Below are 19,418 nucleotides of genomic sequence, written 5' to 3'. Positions count from 1 at the left end.
CATATTCTTTTCATAGGAGAACTTGTGCCACTTGCGACTAGAGGCTTTACTGAGATGACCGTTGACAAGCCATGATGGCAAATGAAGAAGTGAAAAGGTCAAGGATTACTCATAACTTCTTCCCCCTTTCATGGGCTGTTCCTTGTCCCTTCCCCCATCTAGACTCTAAGAAACAGTTTCTGTTACAAGCTAACTATTCATTAGCTGGATATGGGGAGAGAACAGGGAACCAAAGTTTAGGATAGTCTGGATGATAAATGCCAAAAACAAAGTTCCTGATTTCAAGGAACATCCAAAATGGTGAGATCAACCACATTTTAAATGCTTGATAGCTACAGGTAGCTCCTGGCAATCATATGGAGCAGAACAAGCCCAGAACCACTAACTGGGAAATTGTTCTATCTCTGTGAAACCCAAGCAAGCCCAAATTGCAGCTTTGACCCACCTTCACGTGCTGAAAACTCAGAATCACAGAGTTGGAAAGAGATGTGTTCCTTTTGGGTCCAATAGCAGCACTCACTACCTGGGAGTTCAGGAAAACTCTATCTTTCTCATTCATCTCGTCAAAAAAAGTTGCATTTATGATGTTTCCAAGAGAAGAGTATGAAATAAAGGCAACTGCACTGGGACCTGAGGAAACAGAAGAACAAAGTGCCACCACCATTCTTTCCATACCTTTTCCTGCCCCACAACTGTCATGCTACTATGATTGACACACATGTGCTCAGGTGTGCCTAGGAAGTTTACTCTTTCTCCCTGAATCCAGCTTATACTTATGACCCAGGTCAGTGCCAGCCTCTGGTTCAGGAAGTCTTCCCCAACTCCTTAGGGGGTTTACGATGCTTTTCTCTGAACTTGTATTTCAAATGTAGCTCCCGTCATTCTGGTGTGAATTCGCCTGTGCACTAATTATTTCATATGGATTGAATTCTGTTTTCCCAACAGGCACTAAATTTACTGTTTGACTATGCAGGAGAATTCATTTGGAAACCATAGGGCCCCCAGCACAGTGTCAAACATCTCCTTAATTTCCTAAAAAAGTTTAACTTATATGTCAAACACTCAGAAAAGTATAACTGACATCTACATCCAAATTTAACATATGTTATCATTTTGCTGTATTGGCTTCAGAATTATTTTTTAAAGAAATAAAATGTTTTAGATATGGCTAAAGCTCTCGCTATTTGTCTTTCTTCCTTCTCCAGAAATAACCATGAACTTGAAATGGAAGTGTAGCCTTTCCACGAATACTTTTGTAATTTTACTACTTATGTTGGTTTCCATAACAATATATATTCTTATTTTCTGTGTTTAAAAATTCACATAAATGTTTTCACACTTGGATATCTTTTTAAAACTTTCTTCTTTTTTTTTAATCATTTTTTTAATGGTTTATTAAGATAGGGACATATGCAACACACCTCGGAAACATTTTCATCAAAATGCAATTATAGTCACAAACTTACAGTGATTAAGTTGCATTAATGTTAAATACTAAGTAGAAAAAAACCCTATTTTTGCTGTCAAATAAATGAGGTGCTGTTCACTATCCATAATGACCCACTGCCCAAAGCTCATGAAACCTCTTGATTATAATCACTTAATAGCTATGTAATCTTTAGTAAACAATGCCTCTGCTTCTTTGACTGTAAAATGGGAATAATAATACATATACCTGAGAGCACTGGGTCTAAGTGAATCAAAACATTTGGAAGATGCTGTGGCACATGGGTGCAATAAATTTTATACATTATTGTTGTTACTACCACAGCTACGATAATTCCTTTCAAATTGCCAATATGAATCAGGGCACTGATTAATATTTCTTAAACAGTGTAATGATATCCAATATTATTAAATAGTTGTATCCTTGAAAAAATTCAAATTTTTAACAAAAACAGCATGCTTTCTTCTTTTAAAAAATAGCTTTATTGAGATATAATTCACCTACTTAAAGTCTTAAATTCAATGCTTTTTAGAATATTCAAAGAATTGCTTTTACAAATTTATTCTGTCAGTCTCATTAGTATTTTCAAGATTTAATTATACCAATACATGTATATTTGGTTTATTTATTTTAGTTACTGTAAAGTGTCATATTATTTGAATGCCACGATTTGGTTGTTATAAAAATAAATGATAAAATTTTGATGAGAAAAAGAGTAAAGAGAAAATGAAATAAAATCCATATAATATTCTACCACTTAGAGATAATTACTGATTAGAACTACATGTACATTCCTATTCAGGATTTTTTCTAGGCATGTATACATGTATCTAAATATATGTGCATGTCCGAGATAGCCAGTGAGAGCTGAGTATTGGAAATTATCTGATTCTATAGGAATGTTGCACTTTTATATTGATTTTTTACTGCCAAGTAACAACTCTATTACACAACGCTGTAGGCATAGAAGATAACACGTAGAAGACTGGTAGTAGCACAGTGCTTTCCATAAACACAAGTGCATTTTGTCTGGTGGATATGCAGTTGCTTACTGCCCTATGGAAAATATAAACCCAAACATTACATGGCATTGCCCTACAGGCTATCAGCCAGGGTGCATCTGTCAGCATAGTGATTTCTGCATTCGTGATTGTCCCGTATATGAATACGCTCATGTGTGTATATCTGTTCTTCACATTGCCTTTGAATTTCTTATCATTTAATTGTTCTCTCCATTAATGGTCAAATATGGTCTTTGACAGCATTTGTTTGCATTTGCCCGAGTCATTATTTACCTTTTCAAAGATGGTGTATATGTACAGATATTTATACACGCACATGTAAACACATACATGTATACACACATATATGTACACACATATAAATATATATGAGGATTGAAATAAGTCGAGCTTTTCAGTGTCTCTTCCCTTCTCATGTTCTGAGACAGACTTTGTAATTGTGGCCCTACATCTTTTTTTGTATTGAATATGGTAAAACTCGGGGGACTAGAACTGGGAAAAAAGAGGTTTATTTGGTTTACATAAAAAAGGTTCTTAGAAGAAAATGATATGAAAGGCGAGAAGAAGGGCAAAGAAGGGGCTGTTTCCTGGGATCACTTCCCAAATGAAATCCTTACACTTGACCTCCTTAAAATTGTCCCAGAAACTGCTTCTGGCTGGACCCAAACTTAGACACAGACAGAACAGCCCCCAAATTTCAAAGAAGTCTCCTCCATGCTGAAAATTATCTATCAGGGAGGAACCTACCGGGGATATTTCCTCATGACTCACACAGTGATATTGCTGTGCATGTCTTATGGATTCTGAATGCAGCCACCATATGTACCTTGTATGTTTCCCTGGATGATGTCATTGCAGTGGATGTCCAGTGAGTTCATGTGGACGTTCAAGTTGAAGATCTTTCTTTTCTCAGAGCAATTGTCTGTAACAACTCGAGTTTCAATAGCTGGTAAGAAAGACACCAGGCAAGCTTACTATTATTATAAGCTTTATATTTTTAAAATTAAGTTTATTGGGGTGATGCTGATTAATAAAATTTTATAGGTCTCAAGTGTACAATTTTATAATACATCATCTATATATTGCATTGTGCATTCACTATCCAAAGTTAAATCTCTTTCCAGTCACCATGTATTTGACCTCCTTAATCCTTTTCTACCTTCCCCACCCTCTTTTCCCTGTGGTAGCCATGACAGTATTTTATAAGCCTTAAAAATGTCCACAGCAATACAAACAGGCCGCAAATGTCTAGGAGGTGCCAGGCACTGCGCTATACATTGCCTTATACATTGTCATCTTATGACAGTCTCATATATCCCCATGAAGGACTGTTAATCAAATCAGGAAACTGAAGTTTCAAATTAGGTGAGACTCCCATGTTGAAACCAAGTTCTAAACTAATATTCTCTAACATTTCTTTCTAGAAATTTATTCTCAGAACAATTATGGTTGAAAGGGTAGATATAGCTACAAGAAAGTTCATAGCAGCACAGATGATGATGGTAAAAAATGGGAAATGACCTAAATGTTCAACAAAAAGGACTTAATTAAATAATCGATGGTTTATCTCTATAATAGGGAACAATGCTTTCAATAAAATTGAAGTCACGAAAAAAATGCAATGAAGAAACAAACTCATAAAAAATATTTAGCTTAAAAAGAAAACTGGCTGTGAGTTAGACGTTTTGAAGCTGAGTTTTTATTGTGCCTTCTTTTGGTTAAGAGGTAAAAAAAGGCAAGTAACAAAATAGCATAACAAAATAGCAAAGAATGATATTATTAGAAATAAAGTAGATAGGAATAGGAAAAAAAGAATACTAATTAAATAAAATTTTGTAATAATAGAGAATGAAAAATAGAATAATCAAAATCATAGGTATTACCAGCCCCGGTTCTAAGTGCATTTTATGCAGTAGTATTATTTTCTTGTTTTATAGACAAGAAGACTGAAGCCCATTGTGGGCACTGGTTACCAATCAATTAGAACCTGGCTAAATCAGGACAGATGAGTTACTTATAACATGAAAAGTGGTTTAATTTAGGATGAAAGTGTCAAGATTCCAGTTTCTCAGATGGTTAGACACTAGATTTTACCTTTTAAATTTGCTTTCATTATTATTATTTTTACAGAGCATAAATTGGTGAAACGGAAATGGTTCGTTAGACATACACCAATCCTTTGATGTCCTTGAGTGGAATAAAAGCACAACAGACATTTCTGGAGGCCACTAAAGTGATGTGTATCAGAGTCTAAAATGTTTTTTCCTCTTGACTTACTAACTCCTCTTTTATGAGTTGATCCTAAGAAAATATCACACAAATATGTACAGATAAATTTTGAGTGGTCTTTATTACAGGGTTGTTTGGCAAAACCCCACATTTCCCAGAATGGAGAAATGAATAAATTATGGTACACCCATACAATACAACTCTATAAACCGCTGAAGACAATAGCATCAGTAGTGATACTGTACATAATTTACATGGAAAGATGTTAGGGAGATGATAAGTAAAAAAGCAGGTCGTGCAACCGTACATATAAGAAAATGTACACAACAAATATATGTCTCTTCATCAAACATGTGCCTATATAGATATAGGATTGGAAGACTGGGTTGTGGGCAGATTTAGCTGGTCTAAATTTAGTTTTGTTCATTTTTTTCTAATTAAAAAAAATAATATTTAGTCTTGCTTTGGGATTTTATTTATCTTTATTTTTAAAAATAAAAATTATTTACACTTGACGTATACAATATAATTTGACACACACACAGTGAAATGAAAATCGCAGTCAACCTAATTAACATATTACCTCACATGGTTATATAACTAATATGTACGATGTGCATAAAAAAAAAGATTTTTATTTTTAAAACGTGTAGTAAGATGGTCCTTCTACATGTGCTATTAAGTTGTATAGGTACTAGATTAAAAAATACTTTAAGCCAAAATCTGAGATCTAGGACTGGAAATGATTGACAATATATATATATATGTTTTTTAGCAGCTCTATGGAGGTGTAATCGATGTACAAGAAACTGCACACATTAAAGTGTAAAATTTGACGAGTTTTATTGGTATGTACACCTGTAAAATCACCACCACAATCAAGGTAGTGAACATTTTCATTAACCCCAAGTTTCCCCAAATTTTCTCATGCTCCCTTTTCACATCCCCTGGCCTCCTTATAGACTAGTTTGCATTTTCTACAAATGGACACGTACGGTGTATTTAATTTCTAATTGCTTAATCCAGACCCTAGTTAGTAACCAGCCCCCTGTGTGTATCAGGCCATATCGTCTCCTTACCCATAGTGCTGTTTTGAATTTTCTGGATTTCTTGGTCTGGGGCTTTCAAGGCAGTTTCTAGAACATTGGATTCCATAGTCTGGAGAACAGATGTGATCATGGATGCAACTTCTCTTTTCTTTCCTGTTCCCCAGAGAGTCTTGTTGATGAGAAGTGACTCGAAATTGTCAACAACCTGTTGTAGCTTTGAAGATATAAATGATAATAATAAAAATTCACTCTGATAGGTCCCACAGTTCTGAGGGACAGTCAAAAACATGAGAAAACAGGTTCTGGAGCCAGAGGATCTGGTTCGAATCCTGACTCTACCATTCACTGGCTGTGCAACCTTGGAAAAGTCACTCACGCGATCACTCTGTACTTCAGTTTCCCCACCTTAGGATGGGACAGTAATAGGACTCCATAGAGTTTTTGGTAAGATTAAATGAGTTAAGAGATGCTATGTGTCTATGCCTGGTAAATACCAGATAAGGGTTAGTTATTGTGAACCTCTTTTACTAACAGGGAAGTGGCAAGTTTGCTAGAAATAGACCAGAAGTTTTCAAACAGAGGCAATTTTGACACCCAGCGGACATTGGTAATGTCTGGAGACATTTATGATTGTCACCACTGAGGGGGTGCTCCTGATATGCAGTGGATAGAAGCCAGAGATGCTACTCCACATCCTCTAATGCATGAGACAACCCTCATAGCAAAGAATGCTTCAGTCTCTAATGTTATAACATTACCGTATTATACAAAGAGAAACTCTTAGGTAAACTTATAGCTCAGAAGACACTCTAACTGGCCTTTTTAAATCAAGAAATTTGTCTATGAAGGATAGCAAAGAGATGGGCCAGTGGGTGGAGAAGAATGAAGGCCAAGGTGAAGCTTTAAAAACTGAAACATAGATGAATTGGAAGACTGTTTTTATGCTGATTCCCCACATCTTTGTATTCAAAACGTAGACCTCAGTCTGGCAGCATCAGTATCACCTGAGAGACTGTTAGGAATGGAGACTCTTAGTGCACTAAATTCACACTTGCACTTTAACAAGCTCCCCAGGAGATTTGTGGGTCTAGACAGTAATCTCATCAGGATAGGGGCTTTGTCTTGTTCACAGCTCTTTCCCAGCACCTAAAACATCTCTTGGAAAATAGCAGATGCTCAGTAAGTATTCTTGAACTGAATGAATGATCCGAAGAGGAAAATACTATCACACCAAAGAATTATAAGCAGAGTGATATTACAAAGGGCTGGAGGAACATTCAGAACTAGAGGTTCACATAAACCTTCCTAATGTTTTACTCTTTCAATCTGAGTCTTCATGGAAATTCTGAGTGCAGCATGCTAGTTTAGGAGCAACCTGCCTTACCACCCCCGCCTTCTGATAGAGAAAATCTCTCTCTAAATGACAGCTAAAGTCTTCTTGATTCAAATCCATTTGTACAGAGTAGGCACCAAAGTATTGGCTTCAGAACCACTCTGTAGTATCTGACCTATCACAAGATCTTTACACCCACCTTTTCCTGGCAATACATTTTCTTTTTAATTGAGGTAAAATTCACACAACATAAAATTCCCCATTTTAAAGTATACAGTTCAGTGGCAATTTAGTATATCTACGATGTTGTACAACTTGCCTCCCGCCTGATTGCCCTTTATCTAGTTCCAAAATATTTTCATCACTCCAAAATAAAACCCATTAAATTGTCACTTTCCACTCTCCTGTCTCCTAGCCCCTGGCAACCACTAATCTGCTTTCTGTCTCTATGGATTTGCTTACTCCAGACATTTCATATAAATGGGGTCATACATTATACGACCTTTTGGCTTCTTCCACTCAGCATGTTTTTGAGGTTCATTCACATTGTAATATGTATTAGAAGTTCATTTCTTTTTATGGCTGAATAACATTCCACTGTATGGATAGACCACATTTTGTTTATCCATTCATCTACTGATGACATTTGGGTTGTTCTCAGTTTTTGGCTGTTGTGACTAGTGCTGCTGTGAACATGAATGTGCAAGTATTTATTTGGGTTCTTGCTTTCAATTTTCTTGAGTTTATTCTTAAAAGCAGAGTTTCTGAGTCATTTTGTAATTTTTTGTTTAACTTTTTGAGGGACTGGTAATGAAATTTTGTAATGAAATGTTCCCATTGATTGCTCGATTATTTGTTTATTACTTCAGTGAACATTTATGGAACTTCTGATGTGGACCTGCTCTTATTTATGCCCTCAAGAAGCTCACAGTCTAGGTGACAATACATTGTATATATATGTATACACAATGGAATATTACTCAGCCACAAAAAAAAGAATAAAATCTCGCCACTTGGAATGACATGGATGGACCTCAAGGGTATTATGCTGACTGGAAAAAATCGGATAGAGAAAGACAAATACCTTATGATTTCACTAATATGTATAATCTAAAAGACAAAATAAATGAACAAACAAAACAGACACAAACTCATAAAATACAGGGAACAAGTTGATGGTTGCTAGATGGGAGAGGAGTTAGGGGGCTAAGTGAAAAAGGTGAAGGGATTAAGAAATAAAATTGGTAGTTACAAAATAGTCATGGGATGTTAAGCACAGCATAGGAAATATAGCAAGTAAATTGTAACAACTATATATAGTGTCAGATGGGTTCTAAACTTATCAGAGTGATCACTTCATTGTTATATTAATTTCTAATCACTATGTTGTATATCTTAAACTGAATGTCAATGGTAATTGAAAAATTAAGAAAAAAAGCATGTCTTTAAGGAAATGATCATACCCTTATTAGCATATTATACAGTGAGTAGATGTGTCTTCTGTCTCTACTCTCTCCTTTTCACCCTGCACTCCAGGCGACCTGCCCTGGATTCCCTCTCTCCAGTCACCACTGGCAGGAATGCAACATTGTGGCAACCCAGCTTTGATCATGCAGTTAAGAACAAGATGCCAGGGGATGGTGGAGCAATAGTATGGAAAAAATGTTGGAACCCTTAATAGCCTCACGGAGCAGAATCCCTTAACCAGCCTAGACTTTTCACCTCTGGACTGCTAACTCAGAAAGTAATAAAGATCTATCTTTTAAAAACCGTTAAATAATTGGGTCTCTTTGTTGGAGCAGCTAAGCATAGCCTAATACAGTCTTGCTTAGTCTGTCTTTCTTGGTCTGGGATTGATCCTAACTTTAGTGGATAGGATTTCATCTTTAGGGGACAGTACATACACATGTGTACACATATATACGCATATATACATGCTCACTATATCTATTATTCCTATCTACCTATAATCATCATCATCATCATCATTTATTATCTATCATCTATCTACTATCTATCATCATCATCATTATCTCTCTACCTTTATAGTGAGATATATCTATAGATATATATATATACAGATATAGATATATAATGATACACTTAGTGATATACAGTTGACCTTCGAACAACACGGTTTGAACCACACAGGTCTACTTTAGTGAGTTTTTTCCCAATAAATACTGTACATGTATTTTCTCTTCCTTACGATTTTCTAACAATTTTCTTTTCTCTAGCTTACTTTATTGTAAGAATATAGTATATAATAAAAATAACATATAACATGTGTTAATTGGATCTTTATGTTATCAGTAAAGCTTCTGGTAAATAGTAGGCTATTAGTAGGTAAGTTTTTGGGAGAGTCAAAAGTTATAGATGGATTTTTAACTGCACAGGGGATCAGTGCCCCTATCCTCTTCAAGAGTCATCTATGATAAAAGTTTATATTGTGGTTATATATAATACAAATTATATAAGATTATAACATTATAATTAACACATATTATATTATAATTAACATACATTAAAATATATATCATGTATTTGATATACAGTATATCAATATATGATATATAATATGTAGTACACATATAATATATAGTATCCACTGCCATTTGCTAATTTGGGGCTTGTAAACATTTGTTACCTGGCTAGGTTCCAGGATTCAGATTTCACTCACCTCTTTCTTGCCTTTGGTTGTGTTCGAGGAGGTGATCTCTGCAAAAGACATCATGAGAAGTTACTGTTGGAACTGAGAGAGAAAGGGTGAAGAGGTGGGAAGGTAAGGTGGGTAACTGTACATCTAGAAGGCCTGAAGTCATGCTCCTTATGTTCATTTACAGGCTTGTTTGCTGCTTAGGGGAATCAGAGTTCAAGTTCCTTTCACGGTGTAGATCAGTGTTTTTTACCTAGGGGTAATTTTGCCCCCAGGGGACATTGGCAATGGCTGGAGACATTTTTGGTGTTCATGTTTTGGGGCAGGAAATGCTATTGGCATCTGATGGGTGGAGGCCTTGGTTGCTGCTCAACTTCCTGCAAAGTACAGGCAGGCTCTTGATCACAAAGGATTATGACCCTAAGTGTCAATATTGCTGTGATTGAGATACCCTAGCATACAGGAAGCTGAAAGGTATAAGCTCTAAGTTCTTTAATTCAGTCTTGACTGGATATTATAATTGAAATGGCTGAGGAAACAAAATTAGATGCCTCAGATTTTCAAATTCAGCCAGGCCTGGAATTAGAACTGAAAGAAGAGTCCATTTTTGGTTATCAGCTGTTAATGGGACCTCGTCTGTTGCTTACTGTGCTTTGTGAGGACAACCATCTCTGTTTTATAAGACAAAAAGGCTAGCAAATGTTTATATACCTGTTACTATCAGACTAAGGTTAAATCTATTCCTAGTCTATATCTTGGTTTTCAGTCTATTTGTTAAAAAGGGCAAAGAACTTTCTTGTAATATTGATGGTTTTGTCTTAAAGGTACAAGAACTTGGAATATTCCTCAGCCATAAAAAAAAAAAAAGAATGAAATCTTGCCATTCGCATCCACATGGATGGATCTAGAGGATCCATTATGCTAAGCAAAATAAGTCAGACAGAGAAAGACAAATACCATATCAATTTGCTTATATGTGGAATCTAAGAAACAAAATAAATGAAACAAAACAGAAACAAACTCATAGGGACAGAGAACAGATGGTTGTCAGATGAGAGGGGAGTTGGGGGACTGGGTTGAAAAAGATGAAGGGATTAAGAAGTACAACTTGGTAGTTATAAAATAGTCATGGGGATATGAAGTACAGCATAGGGAATATGTCAATAATGTTTTAATAACTATGTATGGTGCCAGGTAGGTACTAGACTTATTGAGGGGGATCATTTTGTAAGTTATGTTAATGTGTGACCACTATGTTGTACACTTGAAATTAATATAATATTCAATGTCAACTATAATAGAAAAAAAGAGTGCAGGAATTCGGATTTACAACTCTTGAGTTCAGAATGTTGTCTGTTATTGGAAACTACATTTGTTGTAGAAAACTGTGCTTTTGGCTGAAAGCTGGATACTTTTTCATGGGTGCTTTCTTTGACCTACCAACTTTGGCAATAAATAACCCCAGATGGATTCAGTTTCTATAAAAGGACTGTGACTTAAAATTAGGAAAACATCCAAAGTCATTTCTCTTCCTTGTAAAATAAAGTAAGTTTAACAGATTAACACCAGAACCCAGGTATAATCTTGGTCCATTTGTACGTTGTCAACAGAGGTCCCCATTGCCTAGTAAAAGATTCATTTGCTTTAAGTTCAATTCTATTCATTCATCCATTCATCAATCAATTTATTCATTCACTCAACAACCATTTATTGATTGTCTGAGCTACTGGTGGACATAGAGTGCAGCAACCCTTTCCTACCCACTTGTGCTCTTCCTATTGCTTTCCCCACCTGGACCCCAGCCTCACATTCAGATCTCATGCATCTCTAAGACCCTTTTGTGGGCTCCAGCTTAGAGCCTGGGGAAATACAGGAACCTGGGCTTGAATCTTGCAGGAGTGTCTCCAGTTGGCAAGAAACATACTCTTGATATAAAAGAGCTACCTGAACTTTCTCACAACCTTTATAGCTGGAGCAGGAGTTTAATCTTTTTTATTTTAGAATCAGATGAAATGCTAGCAATAGTAGCAAACACTTCTAGGCATTGTCCTAAGTGCTTTATATGGCAGCATCTCATTTAATCCTTGCAGCAACCCTGTGAGTTATATCCTCTGAGAGGATGATGATTGTTAGCCCCATTTTACAGATAGGGTTAAGAAAAGTTATTTTGTGCCCAAAGGCATTCTTCTGGGATTTAGCTCCATGGTCCCCGCAAAATGTTCTTAACCATTCTGCTCTGCTGTCTCTTGAAGATGTGGATGCATCTGACAGAATGCATCATGCACAAAAATCATTAGCACTTGCTGAATGCCACCTCACGTGCATGATCTCATTTAATCCTTGCAACAACCCCATGAGTCAGGTTCTGTTGCTGTATCTTTCAAGCAGATGAATAAACAGAGGCACAGGGTGGTTAAGGAATTGTCTACAGTCATGCGAGGGTAAATGGTAGAGTCCAGATTCGAATCCATATTTGTCTAAGTGCAAAGCTTATACCACTCCACAAGTGCAGAAACACACACACAGGAATCGGGATGGGCACCAGCAATTTCAGTCATTCACAGACTTCTGCTTGTGTCCCCTATGCTACCTAAGAACTCTGCTGCAGAACAGCTGGGACTCTATAATCAGCTCATCCTGGAGGAGGTATTCTAATTCTCATGGGGTCTTTGTACCAAGAGAGCCTCTTTCCACTGTCATCTTCCAGTTTGGTCTGAGAGATCCTGTTTTAATATTTTTAGGAAGGTCTTAGACCCCCTGAGTACTCCTGTTTCCTCTTTGGCATAATTGTCCCCCTTTGTTCTGAAACCCCTGGCTTTGTGGAAGAGCCAGGGAGTCTTGGACTCCCCAGTTAACAGGAACTGCAGAACTGACCTAGTGTGAATGTTATCGGTGCAAGGTTGCCCTGATAATTGTCATGTGAGGTTTCTTGATCTCAAGCTGCAGGCTTGTGCTGCTCATGACTTCGAGCTTCTCCGAGGATATGGGGGTGGGTGGGTGGTGGGATGCAATGATCTTTGTCAACCTTCTTCTAAGCTCTCTGCTGTGGGGTCTCCAACCTCACGGCCTTAATGCTGGATGAAGAGGAGCACAAGGGAACAATCTTTCTGGAGCTTTAATTCCATTGTTCTATCAGTCTAAAGAGAAAGTCTCCATTCCAGAGACGTGCACTCTTTTCTCCTCTCGAGATTATCTATGAGACTTTGCAAGAGATGTTCCCCACTATCAATTCCAGGACCTAATATCATGCGCCATTAGAGGGATCTGAAAGTTGGGGGTCATGTCACACTCTAGAGAATGCCTACCCAGCAGCTATGCCTCTTTTCTTCCTTGTTATCAGAACACTCATTCTGTTCAAGTGTGTGAAGCTGACACTGCCCTCAATCCCAGGTTTGAGCCCTGAGATCTTATTCTGTTATTTCAGGAACTACTTTCGTGGTAGGAATTTGACCCCAATCTAGCCAAAGAGACATAAGGGGAAGTCTGTTGGGGTTTCTGAAGACAGCTTTTTTTTTTTTTTTTTTTCATGGCAAAAAGAGGGAGAGTCTCAGGAATACCAATTTTCTTCTTTTTGTTTTTATACAGAGGCATGAATGTGTGAGAATGTGATGTTTGGAGTTGTGGCAGCCATTTTGGGACCAACAGCAGGGAAACCAGAGGGAAAGCTAATAACGGTCAAACCAGAGCTCTATTATTGAAATGCTACATTAACCAAATGAGAAACTATCTATCTCTGGGCTTTTTATTATATTGGGATTTATTGATGATCCCTATTGATAATCACTTTTAGTCAGGTCCATTACTTAAAGCCAAAAGCATCATTAAGAAACCCCGGCCACATTTAAACAACACAGGTTGACATAGACTATCTCTACAGTAAGTCTCACCAGGCTCCCACTTTAATTTACATTTGAAAACAAAATACTTCAGATTTTTGGGAAACAGTAGTCATCGGTCAACTACCAATTTGTCCTCAGAGCCTACTTTTTCTATGCTCTATTCTGTTTCATAAAGAGCTCCAATTGCCAGTATCTTTTGCCCTATTGCTTCCTAGTAGGTTTTGCCAATGGTAAGTGCTGGTAGAATATTGGAGAGGAGAGAAAGGGAGGAGACAGGGTATTTCTTTCTCCTTTTCTATGGTTCTTGTGGTGTCTCCAGCATTGGTTACACCTCTTCTAAGTTTCCACCTTTCTTTAAATGGACCCAATTCTTGGGTCCTAGTAATATTACTTCCTCCCCTGTCCCTCTAGGTATAGAATGGCTTCAGACCTCTGCTATTGCTAATCTCTGGGTTGCCTCCCTATTCCTCTTTTAACCTCTCAGCTCTTCCTTCGCCAGTGCCAATTCTTTCTATAAATTTCCTTATGTTTTTTAGATCTAGTGTGGTTTTTGTTTTCCAGGCTGGATTTTAACTGATTAAGAGGGATAACTTATTATTATTATTATTATTATTATTATTATTATTATTACACTAGAAAAGGACTGCTTTGCCCATTTTATGGCTTCCCTGAGGCCTATGTTGCAGTGTAGTAATTGGTTAAGAGTGTGGACTGTCAATGTATGCTGACTCACATAAAAAGTCTCCTTATTAGCTGGCTGACCTTGGGCAAGTTAATTAACTTTTGGATGCCTCAATTTCTTTACCTGTAATAACAATGCTTATCTCGTGTGATTATTTTAAATGAATAATGCATGTAAAGCATTTAGTGTAGTGTCTGGTACATAGTATAAGTGAAATAAATATTTAGCTATTAGGTTTCTAGAATTTAGCTTTAAAGACTTTCTCTCATAAATAAATAAATAAATAGATAGATAGATAGATAGATAGATAGATAGATAGATAAAGACTCTCTCTCTCTCCCTCTCATCATTCCAACTATTGCCATTACCTCACAGAGAGTCTGCTAAGTCTCATATTTCTTGGGTATAGACTTTCCCCATCTATACAGTTTGTGTGAGAGTGGTCATGATTATAAAACATGGTACCGCCCCCTGGACTCAGATCCAAGGGTGGGCATATGACCCAAACAGGATCAATTTGTACATTTCCAAAGACTTTGCTATTAGGTTCAAGAGAGAGTCAGTTGATCTCTCCTTGGTGGTTGAATCAATAACGATGGTAAGATTTGGAGCTGCTGGCCATATTTCCTGTAGTATGGACTAGGAAGCAGAGAAAGTCCATTTGCAACAAAAGAGAATACAAAGGAGAAGACAGAAGAACAAAGAGTATCAGAGACTAGGGCAGCCTGACAGTGTTGAGTCCCCAGTTTCAGTTCACATCATAAGGTCAGCTGTATTCTTAGCCTTGAGTTCCAAGACATATCCATGGATTCTTAAAATAAACTCATCTTTTCTGCTTGAGTTACCCAAGTGAGTTTCTTTTCTTTGCAATTCAAAGAATCCTGTCTCATTCACCACCTGGTCACCTTCTTAACCCTGTTATTTTTCTGAACTTCTTGCTTTTTTTTCTTCTCTTTCCATTATCTATTTCCTTCCAGGAAATAGAACCACATTCTGTCCCCACCACAAAAAATATCTTTTCTGGTGTTAGACTCAATGAAAAAATGAGGAAGGAAGTTAAGAAGACAAAGAAGACAAGAATTTTCTTACTCCGACAAGTGTTCTCATTGGAATTCTTGAACTGTGTATCCCCAGAGAGGAGTTTATAGCCAATGTTACAGTGACAGTAGAAACTTCCTTCAACATTCTGACATTTAGCATGTGATCCACAATATATACCAAAGGGTGGTTTACATTCATCAATATCTGAAACATAAAGGAGAAATTTGGTTATTCATTAGACCAAGACTTATTGAGCATCTAACATGTGCCACAGGATATACCCTTTTCACTAGAGTCTGTCCTGGCTTTCAAAGACAATCGGTTAAGGTAATGGCTGTCTTTGTTCTTTTCGTTCTCTTTGACTTTGGTTGGGTTCTCTAAGAAAGAGACATTGAGACAAGGATTCAAGTGCAGGGGATCTCAGAAAACACTGGAAGGGAAGTGCTGAAATGAGACAGGGATGGCAGGAAATAAAGGGGATATTATCAAATCAAATAAGTTTCCACTTGAGCAACTGGGGCTCAATTCCTCTGGGAACCTCTGGGAGGCAGTGTAGAGCAAACACTTCAGAGTGACTGCATGCAAGGGTGAGGGAGCTGGGGTATTTATCCACCAAATCTCATCATTTATTTGTGGAGGAATGTTCCCAGGGAGCGCTAACTCCACAATACTTCCACCTGTCCTGAGCATGGGCTGAGTGGTGTCCAGTAGCCAGAAAAAGTCTCAGACTTGGCATGCAAAGGAATAGTGAATGCCAAGGGCATGTAAGTGGGGCATTGACCATGTCTGCTGTTATGGACTAAATGTTTGTATCCGCCCCCTCAACTCATATGTTGTAGCTCTAACCCCAGAGTTGCTGTATATGCAGATGGGTCCTCTAAAGGGGTAACTTAGATTAAATGTAGTCATAAGAATGGGGGTCCTGATCTGATTGGATTAGTCTTCTTATAAGAAGAGACATGAGAGCTCTCCCCTTCCCCTGCTACCATGTGCATGTGGCGAGGAAATTTCATGTGAAGATATAGCAGAAGGCAGACATCTACAAGCCAGGAAGAGAGGACTCGCTAGAAATTAAATCTGCCAGAACCTTGATCATGCACTTCCCTGCCTCCAGAACGGTGAGAAAATAAATGTCTGTTGTTTAAGCCACTCTGTTATATGTTGTTATTGCAGCTCTAGCTGACTAACACATCTGTTAAACTAATTGAGTTAGGATGTCTTTCTTAAAGTCAGGACTCTCTAGTCCTGAGGGTCAGTTGCAGCCAGACCCTTTAAAATTATGTCAAGTGGGTAGCGAAAATGTGTGATTTCTCTGTCTGGTACAGAGAACATGAAGTCTAGTATTTTCAGAGTGTGATAGAGTCATTCTTTACTCAGGAGCCCAGACATGGCAATCTTGTTCCTATTTATGGTATAAACTCTGGCATGTTTTTTCCCTTTTGTAATACAAGTACCTGACTTAAACTTTGACTGCTGAGGCATCCACCTCAAAGCCAGCTATCTCAAAAAACACATTGTCAGCCATAGGACTAGACGAAGTGCCAGGCCACCTCCCCCAACAGAGGTTCCTTTGTTTTAGAGATCTTGGTTGATTTTGGTAATTGATCATTTGGGCTAATTGTTTTTTTTCTCTTCTTGTGTTTTAAATTCCCACCCTAACGTTTTAAATTCACCAGTAACGAGTGAGCCCTTGAAGCCCATGTGCACGCTCTCTCTCTACCCATGAAATTGCTGGGTGGTCCCAGGTGAGCTGTGTAATTTCCAGGTCTTATAAATAATAAACCTGTATCTTTTCAAAATTTCCTAATGGTTATTGCTGAAGGGCATCTTGCAATCATAATATAAACCACAAGAATGGGTCCATTTCTAATATTGACTCGGAAAGGGGAAATGTCTCACCTGAGCCCAAGTGAGTGCCCCTGAGGCATTTCTAGCTTATAGTATTATTATCAACAGACTGAGACCGGCACAAAACACCATTTCTTAGACCAGTGTGGATGCTAAACCAGACAAGCTCAGGGGAGCCTGCATGGCAGACCTTACAAACTCAGAGACCGAAATTAACCACATTGGATGGTCTGAATATAAAAATTCCTAACTAAAAGTGGGTCATGGTGGGTAGTCAGATCCTGGGCCTGTAGTCTTGTTGACAAAGGTTGATCTTTACCTTAATTGAGCCTGTCTACATTCTTTTTTTTGCATCTAAGATAACATACCCTTGGAATGTCAAAATGATCCCTTTTTTTCCAGATCCCTCAGGGGCACCAGGGCAGAAACTGCAGAGTCTCTCATTGTTGTCGTGTTCCCTGAACACCATCCCTATGTGCTGTAGATATTAAATATTAATTATCCTGTACTTACTAATGTAAAAGGAGTACGTGTTTCTCCGTTTTACTTTTTACCCAATCCTAGAGATTTTCCTGCTTTGCTTTCTCCCTTTACACTCTCTTTATGTCTCCTCCTTTGCTTCTAATGTATAAAATAAGCTGCAAAACACCCATTCTTGGGACCATTTTCTTAATCCATTGAGATTTTGCTTCTCAGCAATTGTCATCAATTTGGCTCAAATAAACTCATTAAAACTCTCTACAGGTTTGAATGTTTCTTACATTGACACCTGACATGGCAATCTTGCTCCTGTTTCTCAGGTACAATCTTTCCCAGATTCCTTTTTAGCTTGATTGGTCATGTGACACATCCCTAGTCAATAAAATGTAAGAATGGTCTCTGGAGCTTCTGGGAAGAAACCACGCAAAGTGTAAAACAAGTTACAAATCGCTACAAAGGAAAGAGACTCATATTGATATTGGAATTCTTATCTGCAACCCTGTAAGCTTAAAGCCAGTTTCTGTAATTACTGGGATATGCATTGAGAGATTACTGGGATAAGAGGACCGAACTAAAAACTTCTCTATCAGGGCAAGATATAATTTACTTGTTAGAGTGAAAGAAATGTGAGATTATGCAATAATTGAAAGATAGTACCCATGTGCTCAATTGGAAGAAAACATGCAAGAAAGTGCTCCAAGCAAACAAGTCGACAAGTATGAAATTAACAAGTACAGAAACCTCAGTTTGGGAGAAGATGAAAGGAAGAGGAAGCATGGGTGAGCAATGAACCTTGAGATAAATGTAATATTCATGGGGGCAGTGGGTGGAGAGAGGAGGAAATGAGAAGAATATTTTAAAGGCCTCATCCCTTTACTGGGTGAGGGGAAGTAAAGGAGAAATGAAACATCTCAATAGGGAAAACAATGCATCCTGGTGGGGGAAATCATTGGTGAGTTTTTCAAATAATACCAGAGAAACATGTGTTTGATTATGAAATTAAAAAAGAAGATGATCATTAATAGGATGGAAAAGTATAGAACTATTAATAAATAAAGGAAAAAATAAAGTTAATGGTAATGTGATTAAGCAAAGGCAAATAAAAAGGTAAATGAGAAAATAATAATAATATAAAATTAAGACAAAATGCAGTAAGATGGAGGGGAAAATTGTATCAGTCATTTACACTAAATGTAAATAGAAATCCTCTATTAAAACAAAGATAGACAAATTGAGTGTGGCAGTTTTTAAACATGGCCTCCAAATTTTTTGACACTCTTTCCATTGAGATATGAGCTCATTGTCTTATCCTTTTGTGTAAGAGTGGGCTTGTGACTCCTTCAATCATCAGACTATTGCAGAAGTGCCACAATGGTACTTTGAGACAAGGTATAAAAAATATGTAGCTCTGACTGGGTCTCGGAAGCTCCATGCTGGCGCATTCTCTCTCAGAGAGAATCAACTATGAGAAGCTGAAGCTACCTGGAGGAATCTGGTATAGGGGCTCCAGTTGACAATTTCAGATGATTCCGGTCTTTGAGTCATTCCAGTCCAGACACTAGACATGTGAGCGAAGGTGTCTCTGGATAATTCCAGCTTTCAGTCATTTGAGTCACAACTAGTCATTTGAACACTTTGGCTGAGGATATCATGGATATCATGGGGCAGAGAAGAGTAGTCTCTGCTGTCCTTTGTCTGAATATCTGGCCCACAGTATCCACGAGTCTAATAAAATGGTTGCTTTGTGCCCATAAGTTTGGAGTTTATTACATAGCTATAGAAAACTGGAACT

General features: G+C 37.6%; 1 protein-coding gene across 1 annotated transcript in view; it reads right to left on the bottom strand.

The window, feature by feature from the left end:
* Positions 1 to 19,418, bottom strand: part of ADGRE3 (adhesion G protein-coupled receptor E3) — a 62,753-nt gene that overhangs the window by 17,501 nt on the left and 25,834 nt on the right. Inside the window, exons 6-10 of the mRNA XM_036234318.1 lie at positions 15,347 to 15,502; positions 9,761 to 9,798; positions 5,778 to 5,961; positions 3,296 to 3,415; positions 446 to 630 (exon numbers count right to left, since the gene is read on the bottom strand). Of these exons, the coding sequence (XP_036090211.1) occupies positions 446 to 630; positions 3,296 to 3,415; positions 5,778 to 5,961; positions 9,761 to 9,798; positions 15,347 to 15,502 (683 nt within the window). The remainder of the gene's footprint in view (positions 1 to 445; positions 631 to 3,295; positions 3,416 to 5,777; positions 5,962 to 9,760; positions 9,799 to 15,346; positions 15,503 to 19,418) is intronic.

Source organism: Rousettus aegyptiacus, unplaced genomic scaffold (assembly GCF_014176215.1).
Source record: "Rousettus aegyptiacus isolate mRouAeg1 unplaced genomic scaffold, mRouAeg1.p scaffold_m13_p_16, whole genome shotgun sequence".
NCBI lineage: Eukaryota > Metazoa > Chordata > Mammalia > Chiroptera > Pteropodidae > Rousettus > Rousettus aegyptiacus.
The sequence above is the reverse complement of the archived record's forward strand: the minus strand, read 5'-3'. Positions and strand labels throughout refer to the sequence as shown.